A 14,008-nucleotide genomic window follows, 5' to 3' on the forward strand; every position below is an offset into this window, starting at 1 on the left:
ATACTGTAATTATTTAAGATGTAGGCACTGGGAGAAAACTGGAGATAGAGTACATGTGGACCTCTCTGTACTATTTTTGCAACTTAAAGTTGCAATCTATAATTATTTCAAAATAAAAAGCTAAAAACACAACTATTAGATGATATGCGATAAACTTCTAAAAAATTTCTTGGGGGGGAACAAATACCCATCTATTAAATCTGTGTGAGTTGAAGAAAATAAGTCAATTTGCTCTGTAATTTTTTTTTGGTTTTGGAGGGAAATAGGTTTTTGAAAACACCCTGCTGGTGTTTACAGTTGAGAAATTATATTATTACAGTATTGGCCTAAATAAAAGTAGACTGCATTGCTTATGCAAAGGCATTAAACAGTTAAAATATTTAAAATACACCTAGATTTGACTGCACATTGTCTTCCTTCAGAGATTAAATTGATTCCATAGTTAACTGTGGCTAAATCTAAATACTTATAAACTTAATTCTAAGAAATACATCTCTTCAAGCTACTTCACACACTAAGATTTCATTTTTGATATGTAAAACATCTGCAATACCAACAAAAAGGGAAGTAGCATGAACTAAAGGCCACTTAAAATGAACCAATTCCTCAAAAACAAAGCTTATATAGCTCTGTGTGTATACTTGAGATATTTCAATACCAGCAAAAAAACATACAAACACACACATCCTTCAGCTAGCCAATATTTTAATACACAATATTAACTGCTATATAAAAAGTGCTTTTACGATCTGTTACCACCTAAAATAATACATCATATAATTTTCAAAAATGTGTTCTTTGACTTCTAACCTCTGCTCTTCTTTAGAATTACCTGTGAGGGGGAGAAAATGAAGATTCATATTATACCTATGCCAAATAAAACACAATTCCTCAACAAAAAGTTTAAAAGTCCTATGTGTATAGTATGCAAGTCTCTGAATTTATAAAACCCAATTTGGAATGTGATTAGGGAATCTTTTGCCTTATAAACGGTTTTAGACTTCTCTAAAATAGTATAATTCTCTCAAAGAATGTGAAACATGCCTAGATTCTCAAAATCTGGTTTTATAATAGTCACTTCTAGATGTTAATTTCTTCAATTGTGCCAAAAGTGTCCAGATTAATGGCTCCCAACTTGAGGTTTATAGACAATTTAGTAATTCGGAGAGTTAAGGAATGTTCCAAAACTTGAAAATCCTATTATGAATCAGGAATTTAACAACTATAAAGCAATACAAATCCACTGCAACACCAAATTTCTTGTATTTAGGCTGGAATTATATCAGAGACCAAGACTAGTCATCTCAAGCTGAAAAGCTTGTTAGGTAGATAATTTTTAAGACATGAAGCCCATAAGAGAAATTAAACAAAATGAGATCTTAAGTTGTAAAAGACAAGGAACATTAGAGACCAGAATATATCCAAAAATATTTTAAAGAACTTACCTACTTTTAGGTAAGTACACTTATAATTCATTAATAAAAACAAACCAACCCTAAATTTAAGACACACACATACACTCTTCAAGTTCTTAAGCCTTGCTTTACCTGCAGAAAGCACTTATATCAACTTTAATAGTACAGAAACTTGTTGAAATGTTTATAGTTGTAAGAGAATTTAAAGCTCCTTAAAAAATGCCAAGGCATGCCCATTTCTAGGCTTCCACAGAGGTCACCAAATAGGTTTATACCCTAGGCCAGTACTTCTCTGTTCTACAAGAAGTTACTATAGGGACTGCAAAAGAATACTATGTACTCAAATGAATTTACAAAATTCTAAGTATAGTATACACCCAAATTTACAAAATGCTAAATTAAACAGAGTTCAACAAATTACTGGTATATTTCTCATAACCTTTCATAACTTTACATAACTATAGTTATATAAAGACATTACCGTTGTGGGAAGTTGGATAAGGTACAGTGGAACTCTCTATACTATTTTTGCACCTTCTGTGAGTCTATAATTATTTCAAAAATATTAAATGCTAAACAAAAAAGCCTATAAAGAGGTAAACTGTCAAAAATAAGTCTCTCTCTCACATCATCCTCCAGTCAACCATGTGCCAATTTCTTGCATATTCTTACAGAAACAAGCTCTCTATACATAACATTGTGACTATTCAAGGAGGTATAGTATGTTAGGTTATATAAACTTATCTGACCCCAGAAGCCTTTCCTATTGGGGCATCTATTAACATCAAGTGAAAATAATCTTGGGAACATATATGGAAAAAACTCTGCCCTAGGCATCATACTATTACATTATACAGAAATATCAGTAAGAAGCAATCTTCTCTGCTTATATAAGCAATATGATTAAGAAGTCACTCAAATCTCAAAACAAATGTAGAAAAATCATTAGCTGAACTTAAAATGATCAAGAAGAAAGTTTTGATAAATTTCAAGGTAATAAACCTTCTCAGCTATATATAGGCTACTACATATCTCACAGATTAGCAGTCAAACATTCATTTTCCCCTAAATGGCAATAAAGCAATGGCCATGAATCTTTCCATCAGAAATCCATAATATACATAATAAAAAAAAAATCTAACTCTGTAATTAAAACCCGTGAAAAGCCAAGCATCAACTCATTCAACAAAACTGAATAAGGAATCTAAACCAGGCAGAGGTGACGAACTAGGTGGTGTTTTAAGGCAACTGTGCTCAAGAAAAGAAATTCAGATCTTACCTTTGCTGCAGCCAGTACATGCTCCTTTTTAATGACTCCACACTTATTCTCACAAGCATTTGTCCGAGCCTCTTCTGCTAATCGATGAACAAGGAGTAAACAGTTCAGATGCACCTTTAAAAGAGAAAATGCAAAAGGATTTTTAAGCTCAAATACTGATGTTTGGAAATAATGACTTTTAAAAATAATACCCCCGGGCTTCCCTGGTGGCGCAGTGGTTAAGAATCCACCTGCCAATGCAGGGGACACGGGTTCGAGCCCTGGTCTGGGAAGATCCCACATGCCGTGGAGCAACGAAGCCCGTGAGCCACAACTACTGAGCCTGCACTCTACAGCCCACAAGCCACAACTACTGAGCCCAAGCGCTGCATCTACTGAAGCCCGCGCACTCTAGAGCCCATGCTCCACAACAAGAGAAGCCACCACAATGAGAAGCCCACGTACCACAACGAAGAGTAGCCCCCGCTCGCGGCAACTAGAGAAAGCCGCGCGCAGCTATGAAGACCCAACACAGCCAAAAATAATAAATAAGTAAAAATAAATAAATTTATTAAAAATTTAAAAAATTAAAAAATAAAAATAAAAAGAATATCCCCAATTTTAATGCTGTACTATTTACTACTGTGATTACATCAATTAACCTTTATTTAAAGTAACAGAATTCAGTTTAATATATGTCCATCTTAAGATTCCATAAAAAAGAGACTTAGTTATTACAATACATGAAACAAGTCTATGTAAAGCTGACCAAAGGCTATATATAGACAATAACATTACTCTAAAGGATCATTATATCAAAACTTAGGTAGGTCTCTATTAAGAAAAAATATTCCTGTTTCCCATTCCAACTAAATTTAAGTTTCCAATGTAATTTAAAATTTCCCCCAAATTAAAAAAACATATCAAATATTGTACTTAAGGCTAGTCATCTCTCATTCTACAATCCAAGGTATAAAGATTTTGTAACCAGATATTTAATGTGAAATATCTAATCAAAAACATGTTAATAATTGAAATTTTAAAAGTTTATCGCATTTATATACAAAGGTCAAGTTACTTGTCTTCCAACAACATCAAAATAATCATATCTACTATTAATAATCTTAAAATTTCTTAAAAAGTAGCCTTAAACTACATAAAATAAGCAGACAATACAAAATTCCAAAGTCCACAAAGAACTGTAATTATATAAGATATTAGCATTGTGGGAAGCTGCATAAAAGATAAGGGGAATTCTCTACTATTTTTGCCACTTCTTGTGAACCAATAGGTATTTCAAAATACAAAGCAAAAAGTCTGCAAAAGGATAGACTGACAAAAGTAAGTCTCTCTTCCACATCATCCCCCAGTCAACTATGGTTGCCAGCTTCTTGCATATTCTTATAGAAACAACTTCTACATATTAGCAAAACATATACATGTACCATAATATATGTGTACATATATCATTATTTAACCTATTTCAATATGTACATTTTGCTAAATATTTTACTCAAAATTCACTACCCTAACCAAAAAGGGCTACTCATTCTATATGCATATATATATAGCTTGAAAACAGCTGAAGTAGAGCTCAAACCCAAGCAAGAGAGAATGTAAAGTGAGTTGCAGTCCTATCTCATTTCTCCCTCTAGTATCACATCTAGTGCTCTTTTATTTAAATTACTGGTAACATCTCTATCCATTGCTTCTGCCATGTGCCTGAAGTCACTACCAACCTAGGTCCAATTAGATAGTCTCTTTAACATATAATTTATTTGATCATTTATATAATAGTACACACTCTTTGCAGTGAGAACAATTAATTAATACATAACACTTGGCAGAAGCAAGAAACTAAAATCCTGCAGACTGTGGAATGAAAACCACATTCACAGAAACAGAGACAAAATGAAAAGGCAGAGGACTACGTACCAGATGAAGGAACAAGATAAAACCCCAGAAAAACAATTAAATGAAGTGGAGATAGGCAACCTTCCAAAAAAAGAATTCAGAATAAGGATAGTGAAGATGAGCCAGGACCTCGGAAAAAGAATGGAGGAAAAGATTGAGAAGATGGAAGAAATGTTTAACAAAGGTTTAGAAGAATTAAAGAACAAACACCTAGAAGAATTAAAGAACAAACAAACAGAGATGAACAATACAATAACTGAAATGAAAAATACACTAGAAGGAATAAATACCAGAATAATTGAGGCAGAAGAACAGATAAGTGACCTGGAAAAAGAATGGTGGAATTCACTGCCATGGAACAGAATAAAGAAAAAAGAATGAAAAGAAATGAAGACACCCTAAGAGATCTCTGGGAAAACATTAAACGTAACAACATTCACATTATAGGGGCTCCAGAAGGAGAAGAGAGAGAGGAAGGACCCAAGAAAATATTTGAAGAGATTATAGTGGAAAACTTCCCTAACATGGGAAAGGAAATAGCCACCCAAATCCAGGAAGCACAGAGACTCCCAGGCAGGATAAACCCAAGAAGAAACACACTGAGACACATAGTAATAAAACTGACACAAATTAAAGACAAAGAAAAATTATTAAAGGCAACAAGGGAAAAACAACAAATAACATGCAAGGGAACTCCCATAAGGTTAACAGTTGATTTCTCAGCAGAAACTCTACAAGGCAGAAGAGAGGCCACGATATATTTAAAGTGATGAAAGGGAAAAAGAAAAAGCTACAACCAAGATTACTCTACCCAGCAAGGATCTCATTCAGATTTGACTGAGAAGTCAAAAGCTTTATAGAAAAGCAAAAGCTAAGAGAATTCAGCACCACCAAACCAGCTCTACAACAAATGCTAAAGGGACTTCTCTAAGTGGAAAACACAAGAGAAGAAAAGGACCAACAAAAACAAACCCAAAACAATTAAGAAAATGGTAATAGGAACATACATATCAATAATTACCTTAAATGTAAATGGATTAAATGCTCCAACCAAAAGACACAGGCTCACTGAATGGACACAAAAACAAGACCCATAGATATGCTGTCTACAAGGGACCCACTTCAGACCTAGAGACACAAACAGACTGAAAGTGAGTGGATGGAAAAAGGTATTACATGCAAATGGAAATCAAAAGAAAGCTGGAGTAGCAATACTCATATCAGATAAAACAGACTTTAAAATAAAGAATGTTGCAAGAGACAAGGAAGAACACTACATAATGATCAAGAGATCAATCCAAGAAGAAGATATAACAATTATAAATATATATGCACCCAACATAGGAGCACCTCAATACATAAAGCAACTACTAACAGCTATAAAAGAGGAAATCGACAGTAACACAATAATAGTGGGGGATTTTAACACCTCACCTACACCAATGGACACATCATCCAGACAGAAAATTAATAAGGAAATACAAGTTTTAAATGACACAACAGACCAACCAGATTAAATTGATATTTATAAGAATATTTATCATATTTATAATAAATGGATATTTATTCCATCCAAAAACAGCACATTCCACTTTCTTCTCAAGTGCACACGGAACATTCTCCAGGATAGATCACATCTTGGGTCACAAATCAAGCCTCAGTAAATTTAAGAAAATTGAAATCATATCAAGCATCCTTTCCGACCATAACGCTATGAGATTAGAAATCAATTACAGGGAAAAAACATAAAATACACAAACACATGGAGGCTAAATAATATGTTACTAAATAACCAACAGGTCACTGAATAAATCAAAGAGGAAATCAAAAAATACTTAGAGACAAATGACAACAAAAACATGACGATCCAAAACCCATGGGATGCAGCAAAAGCAGTTCAAAGAGGGAAGTTTATTGCAATACAATCCTACCTCAAGAAAAAAGAAAATTCTCAAATAAACAATCTAATCTTACACCTAAAGGAACTAGAGAAAGAAGAACAAACAAAACCCAAAGTTAGCAGAAGGAAAGAAATCATAAAGATCAGAGCAGAAATAAATGAAATAGAAACAAAGAAAACAATAGCAAAGATCAATAAAACTAAAAGCTGGTTCTTTGAGAAGATAAACAAAATTGATAACCCTTTAGCCAGACTCATCAAGAAAAAGAGGGAGAGGACTCAAATCAGTAAAATTAGAAATGAACAAGGAGAAGTTACAACGGACACCATGGAAATACAAAGCATCCTAAGAGACTACTGCAAGCAACTCTATGCCAATAAAATGGACAACCTGGAAGAAATGGACAAATTCTTAGAAAGGTATAACCTTCCAAGATTGAACCAGGAAGAAACAGAAAATATAAACAGACCCATCACAAGTAATGAAATTGAAACTGTGATTAAATATCTTCCAACAAACAAAAGTCCAGGACCAGATGGCTTCACAGGTGAATTCTATCAAACATTTAGAGAAGAGCTAACACCCATCCTTCTCAAACTCTTCCAAAATTTGCAGAGGAAGGAACACTTCCAGACTCATTCTACGAGGCCACCATCACCCTGATACCAAAACCAGACAAAGATACTACAAAAAAGGAAAATTATGGACCAATATCACTGATGAATATAGATGCAAAAATCCTCAACAAAATCCTAGCAAACAGAATCCAGCAACACATTAAAAGGATCATACACCATGATCAAGTGGGATTTATCCCAGGGATGCAAGGATTCTTCAATAAAAAATCAATGTGATACACCATATTAACAAATTGAAGAATAAAAACCATATGATCATCTCAAAAGATGCAGAAAAAGCTTGACAAAATTCAACTTCCATTTATAATAAAAGCACTCCAGAAAGTGGGCATAGAGGGAACCTACCTCAACATCATAAAGGCCATATACGACAAGCCCACAGCAAACATCATTCTCAACAGTGAAAAACTGAAACCATTTCCTCTAAGATCAGTAACAAGACAAGGTTGTCCACTCTCACCACTATTATTCAACATAGTTTTGGAAGTTTTAACCACAGAAATCAGAGAAGAAAAGGAAATAAAAGGAACCCAAATCGGAAAAGAAGAAGTAAAGCTATCACTGTTTGCAGATGACATGATACTATACATAGAGAATCCTAAAGATGCTACCAGAAAACTACTAGAGCTAAGCAATGCATTTGGTAAAGTTGCAGGATACAAAATTAATGAACAGAAATCTCTTGCATTCCTATACACTAACAACGAAAGATCAGAAAGAGAAATTAAGGAAACAATCCCCTTCACCATTGCAACAAAAAGAATAAAATACCTAGGAATAAAGCTACCTAAGGAGGTAAAAAACCTGTTCTCAGAAAACTATAAGATACTGATGAAAGAAATCAAAGATGACACAAACAGATGGGGATATATACCATGTTCTTAGATTGGAAGAATCAATATTGTGAAAATGACTATTTTCTATGACTATGACTACCCAAAGCAATCTACAGATTCGATGCAATCCTTATCAAATTACCAACGGCATTTTTTTTTTTTTTTACAGAACTAGAACAAAGAATCTTAAAATTTGTATGGAGACACAAAAGAGCCCGGATAGCCACAGCAATCTTGAGGGAAAAAAACAGAGGTGGAGGAATTAGACTCCCTGACTTCACACTACACTACAAAGCTACAGTAATCAAGACAATATGGTACTGACACAAAAAGAGAAATACAGATCAAGGGAACAGGATAGAAAGCCCAGAGATCAACCCATGCACCTATGGTCAACTAATCTATGACAAAGGAGGCAAGGAGATACAATGGAGAAAAGACAGCCTCTGCAATAAGTGGTGCTGGGAAAACTGGACAGCTACATGTAAAAGAATGAAATTAGAACACTCCCTAACACCATACACAAAAGTAAACTCAAAATGGATTAAAGACCTAAATGTAAGACCAGACCAGACACTATAAAACTCTTAGAGGAAACCACAGGAAGAACACTCTTTGACATAAATCAAAGCAAGATCTTTTTTGACCCACCTCCTAGAGTAATGGAAATCAAAACAAAAATAAACAAATGGGACCTAATGAAACTTAAAAGCTTCTGCACAGCAAAGGAAACTATAAATAAGATGAAAAGACAACCCTCAGAATGGGAGAAAATATTTGCAAACCAATCAATGGACAAAGGATTAATCTCCAAAATACATAAACAGCTCATGCAGATCAATATTAAAAAAACAAGCAACCCAATCCAAAAATGGGCAGTAGACCTAAATAGACATCTCTCCAAAGAAGAGAAACAGATGGCCAAGACGCACATGAAAAGACGCTCAACATCACTAATTATTAGAGAAATGCAAATCAAAACCACAATGAGGTATCACCTCACACCAGTTAGAATGGGCATCATCAGAAAATCTACAAACAACAAATGTTGGAGAGGGTGTAAAGAAAAGGGAACCCTCTTGCATTGTTGGTGGGAATGGAAATTGATACAGCCACTATGGAGAACAGTATGGAAGTTCCTTAAAAAACTAAAAATAGAATTACGATATGACCCAGCCATCTCACTACTGGGCATATACCCAGAGAAAACCATAATTCAAAAAGACACATGTGCCCCAATGTTCATTGCAGCACTGTTTAAAATAGCCAGGTCATGGAAGCAACCTAAATGCCCACCAACAGACGAATGGATAAATAAGATGTGGTACATATATACAATGGAATATTACCCAGCCATCAAAGGGAACGAAACTGGGTCATCTGTAGAGACGTGGATGGACCTAGAGACTGTCATACAGAGTGAGGTAAGTCAGAAAGAGAAGAACAAATATAGTATATTAATGCATATATTTGGAATTTAGAAAAATAGTACAGATGAACCAGTTTGCAAGGCAGAAACAGAGACACAGATGTAGAGAACAAATGTATGGACACCAAGGGGGGAAAGCGGGGGTGGGGATGAATTGGGAGATTGGGATTGACATATATACACTAATATGTATAAAACTGATAGCTAATAAGAACTTGCTGTATAAAAAAATAAAATTAAAGAAAAACACACAATACTTAACTCTCCCCAACAGTTCACTAAATGTTAAATAACTAGGTAATGTGGTGCTTTAAATTATTATGTGGAAATCTTTAGTGGATTGTTATAGATGCTTAAGAATGTTTTAGTGATATTTGGGGAAAGCAGAGGAGTTTGGGAATTTAAATTTAACATGATAAAGAACCTATGGAAGGAGGTATTCTTTTGGTACTTTTTTGATGCACTGTCTTGTTTAATTCTCACAAGAACTCTGAGCTAAATCACCCAATCCTGATTCTTTACATTATACCATGTCATTTAAAATTTCTTTAAACTTCCAGTGATATACCATTTCCTTCTGCAACAAAAGTACTCCATAACATGGCTCAATTTCCTCCGTTAATCTGTATTTTCTACTTCTAAAGCTAAATATCTTCCAGATGCCTCATGAAAAATTCCAAATTCCTTAATACTAAACCCCACTTGACTAGGCTTTTCTAATTTCATCTCTCACCTTTCCCAACTTTCAGTTCTATACTAGGTCTTTTGAACTTCTTTCAGTATTCAAATACAAGTTTGCCTACAGCCATGCTACTGGTTTATAGACTTCTCTAAAAAGCCCAATTCCTCCCAATATGTAAGGTTATATAGATCCATGGCACCCTGAACTTCTTATCACTGTACATACTACATACATTAGGCAGCAATTTCTCACCTGTCTTCTTCAATGTACTGTAAGGGCAAAACCATGTCTATCTTCCCAGACATTATATCCCCAGTGACCTTTAGCCCATGGCCCAATATGCAGTAGGTTGTCAATTATTATTGCATGAGAAAAAGATCCATCCATATCTCCCCAAATTAGGCAAAAAAAATTTTTAGCCAATCCCAAATAAACCACACTCTGTTTTGAGGCTTGAGTCCTTTACTCTTCATGGGCATGAACCATAGATACTGAATTAATATTACTTTTTTTTAATGTCAGAATTTTTTTTTTTAAACAACCTATTTCTCTGTAATAAAACAGTTAATTGAGTGGTGTCACTCAAGTGCACTAAGGTTTAAATTAAAATGGTCAGAACAAAAGCAAATTTTATGGTTTCAGCTAGACATTCAATCCTGAAAGCCATTCCATCAAGAACTTACACTTTGGAAAAATAAAAAATCAGCTTGCTTGAAAGGTAAACCAAAAGATAATTTACAAAGAGGTATCCCTTTGACAGTCTCAGGTGACCAAAAGACTGGGCCAGCCTGACTTCCTCCCCACTTCCTCACAGCACTTCTGAGTTTTACATAAACTGTAAGTACCCAGATATTTGCACAATATTCCTTAGTGATAAATCTAAAAACTGAGTCACAAGAAAGCCGAACAATTTGAGATTAACATACACTCACCAGTATTGGCCCTGGTGATATACAATCAAATAAGTCATAAAATAAAACAACAATAAAAAGCCAGTGCAGAAGAATATGCAGTAACACAAGGAAGTTAAAAGTAAAATGTTAGAAATATCAATCCGCATATAGTCATCATCACTCCCAACTTTAATTGTACACTCAGAATGTTCAAGGTATTATGCTAAACACCAGGAATACAGTAAGTTCCCAATTCAAAGTTCCCAGTCCAATGGGAGAATGAAACCTAATTAAAGACAAATGTGTGACAGTAGATGATATTGGAAGGTAAGATTGATCCTTTCTAAGACCCTGAAGGAAGCCTTCACTGAATAACAGGCATTTGAACTGAATTTTGAAATAACTGAAGTTTGAGAAGCAGAGTGGAGTGAGGACATCTTCAAACAGAAGAAATATCTTATGCAAAGACATCACAAAAGTAGATTAGTTCTGTGTTAAAGATAATGGAAGACACAAAAGGAGATATGTATGGTTCCTTCCCCTCAAGAAGCTGCATACTGCACTGGGAGACAACACTGACATATAAAACTTAGAGAACAGTGTCAGCGTCCCAGTAGCTAAACTGTATGATGTACACTCTTACGGCTATCAAAGTTCAGAAAAAAAAACAGACTACCTTAATTGTAGAGAAGTTTATGGATGATGTGGGACACCTGCTGGGTAAGATAATTAAGTACCAATGGCAAGCAGAAAACCATAAGTAAGGAAACCAGAGTGATGCATGGCATATACAAGACGGTGAAGGAGAAATAAAGCCAAAGACAAGCATACAATCTAGTAATAGATGGTAGCAAAAAGAACTTCCATTCCCCTACCACTGCAAATGCTTAGAATTTCACCTCCCCTTCTTTCCTGTACCACCTGGATCCCACTCCACAATAGAGTCCTCCTGTCCAGGGGTCACTTGGGGCAGGCAAGTGTGGATGTGGGAGGAATCTGACTACTTGAGAAATTTCTGCCCAACAATCTACACCAACTGGTAGTCTCCCAGATTCTAGAGCAGGTACATTTCCTCCCGCCTCCATTTATTGAGAGAACCCCAGCACCAGTGAAAACTTCAGAATAAATTACCTAAAATTCTTTTGAAAATCAATTTCACTTTAATACAGCTCACGTGTGCCACCTTAATCACCACCTTGGGGGAAGGAGGGTAATAAAACAGTATATATTGTCTTTTCTTACAGGGTCTAAAAAAAGGAACGAAAAAGGACAGGAGATATTAGAAGGGCTACTTTTCCAAGGAAAAAAAAAAGTTGTTTTGCCTCACAGAAAGGAAAAGTGAAGACAATTCTATAGTAATTTAGCAAAAATAGAAACCCTAAAATTAGGGGAGGCAGTAGAGAGTGGCAGAGGCTGTAGAGAAAAGAGGTGGGGCGGGGGGGGGGGGGGTACAATGTAGCTTAAGAAGAGATGGAATGATGTACTGTGAAGCCACCCTCCATGCCATATATCCCTATTATCCACAATTCTTCATCCTTGATCTCGGGGAAATTAGGTGCCCACCTGTAGTGGCTCCTTACTCAAAGAGCTCTTGTAACAAACCACAGGAGGTGCCTCCTATGGTTTAAACCTAGGGAAACAGTGTTCATTCTGCTAGAGGGATATATATTCCAGGCATTCAACATAAAAACTCTTAATTTATTTCAAAACAGAAATATTACACAGTGGTTTCGTTGTGGTTATTTATCATGTGAGCATTATGCTGCAGTTACTATGAGTCAGAGAAACTTTTAATGGTTAGGCTTGAAAACTAAACTAACATTTGTCTAGGAAAACGAATTCACATTTGGGACCATACTACTTACAAATAAACTTTTGGGTCAGGGTTCTTTAGTAAATAAACTAAAGTAGAGGAAACGGCAATATATTTGTTTAACAATGTAAAAAGAAGGGGAAGAAAGGAAGGCAAGGAGAAAGGCACTTTTGAAAGGCATGTCAGTAATGCCTTTTACAATATTTAAATGAAAATAACCCAGCCTGAATTCCAAAATCTATTTTTTTTAAATGTATCCTTTGAACCTTTGCAAATTACACTAAGCACAGTACCAGACGGTGCTCCTGAATAGCGATATTGAAAAACTATAAGCAGGAACTTAACGTTAGTTTTCTCCTTAAATTGATGTGGCTAATAGCCTCCTGTAAAAAAAGGTCAGGATATCTACATTTCAGAGGACCCCAAAACAACTCAGCATTAGGAATACTAACTGATATGCCAGGCTGGGGCAAACCCGCCCAGTTTGCTGCGAACACCTCAAACGTAGGCCTGAAAGCTAGACTGGCTGGGGGCGGCGAAATAAAGGCTGGGGGTTATTTCCCCTGTCTCCGCCCCACTTCCAGTCCTAGAACGGACAAAATCTCACCAGTAGGTCGCTATTTGTCTCCAGACGGAGGTGAGGCTTCCGTTGCTTGAAGACGCGCTTTAGAAAACCGCGGGGAGCCTTCCGCTTTATCAGCTTCCTCTGCGAGACTGTTGTCGAGAGCGCCATCCTCTCCCTCCGGCTCGGGCACCACCCGCCTGAGCTTCCTAGGTCCTCCCTGCGCCGTACTGCAGCTCACGCCCGCGGGGACACCGAGAACCCCGACTCCGACGCTTCTACAGGCCCTGAGACCAGGCCGCAACGTTTGAATCCGCCGCCAATTGAGCGCGCCTGGCGCCCGGTAGTGACGTCACACGCTCAAGCCCCGCCCCCCGCGGCGCCTGGCTGTTGATGGAACACACCCTCGGTGATCGCCCCGTGACGTCATAGACGGGAGAGGAGTGCGGCTTTAGCCTTTAGCACTAGCTCTTTGAAACAATTTCTCCAGTGTTCGATAGAGACGTTGGGAAATTGTGGAAAATGTTGGTATGCCAAAGCAGCCACACTTACTGTCCCAGCTTTCATTCTCTACTGAGCCTAATACCAATGAAAGAAAAAGTAGATGAATAGAAAGAAGTCTATGATGTTTCATCAGGATTCTTGAAGAACCAATGGCTTCCTAGCA

At 36.3% G+C, this 14,008-nt stretch overlaps 1 protein-coding gene across 2 annotated transcripts; it reads right to left on the bottom strand.

Moving 5' to 3' along the window:
* Positions 1-688: 688 nt before the first annotated feature.
* CENPW (centromere protein W) lies at positions 689-13,682 on the bottom strand. 2 transcript variants are annotated; one of them, XM_007190807.2, is made up of 3 exons: positions 13,387-13,682; positions 2,695-2,808; positions 689-832 (listed from the first exon to the last, which is right to left on the bottom strand). In XM_007190807.2, exons 1-3 carry the CDS (start codon positions 13,510-13,512, stop codon positions 806-808), a joined length of 267 nt encoding a protein of 88 aa, XP_007190869.1. In that variant the 5' UTR covers positions 13,513-13,682; the 3' UTR covers positions 689-805. The 2 variants fall into 2 exon arrangements, with proteins under 2 accessions (XP_007190869.1, XP_028024519.1); XM_028168718.2 differs by lacking the exon at positions 689-832 and having other exon boundaries at positions 2,691-2,768.
* Between the last annotated feature and the right edge of the window lie 326 nt (positions 13,683-14,008).

This window comes from Balaenoptera acutorostrata, chromosome 14 (genome assembly GCF_949987535.1).
Source record: "Balaenoptera acutorostrata chromosome 14, mBalAcu1.1, whole genome shotgun sequence".
In the NCBI taxonomy this organism is placed as follows: Eukaryota; Metazoa; Chordata; class Mammalia; order Artiodactyla; family Balaenopteridae; genus Balaenoptera; species Balaenoptera acutorostrata.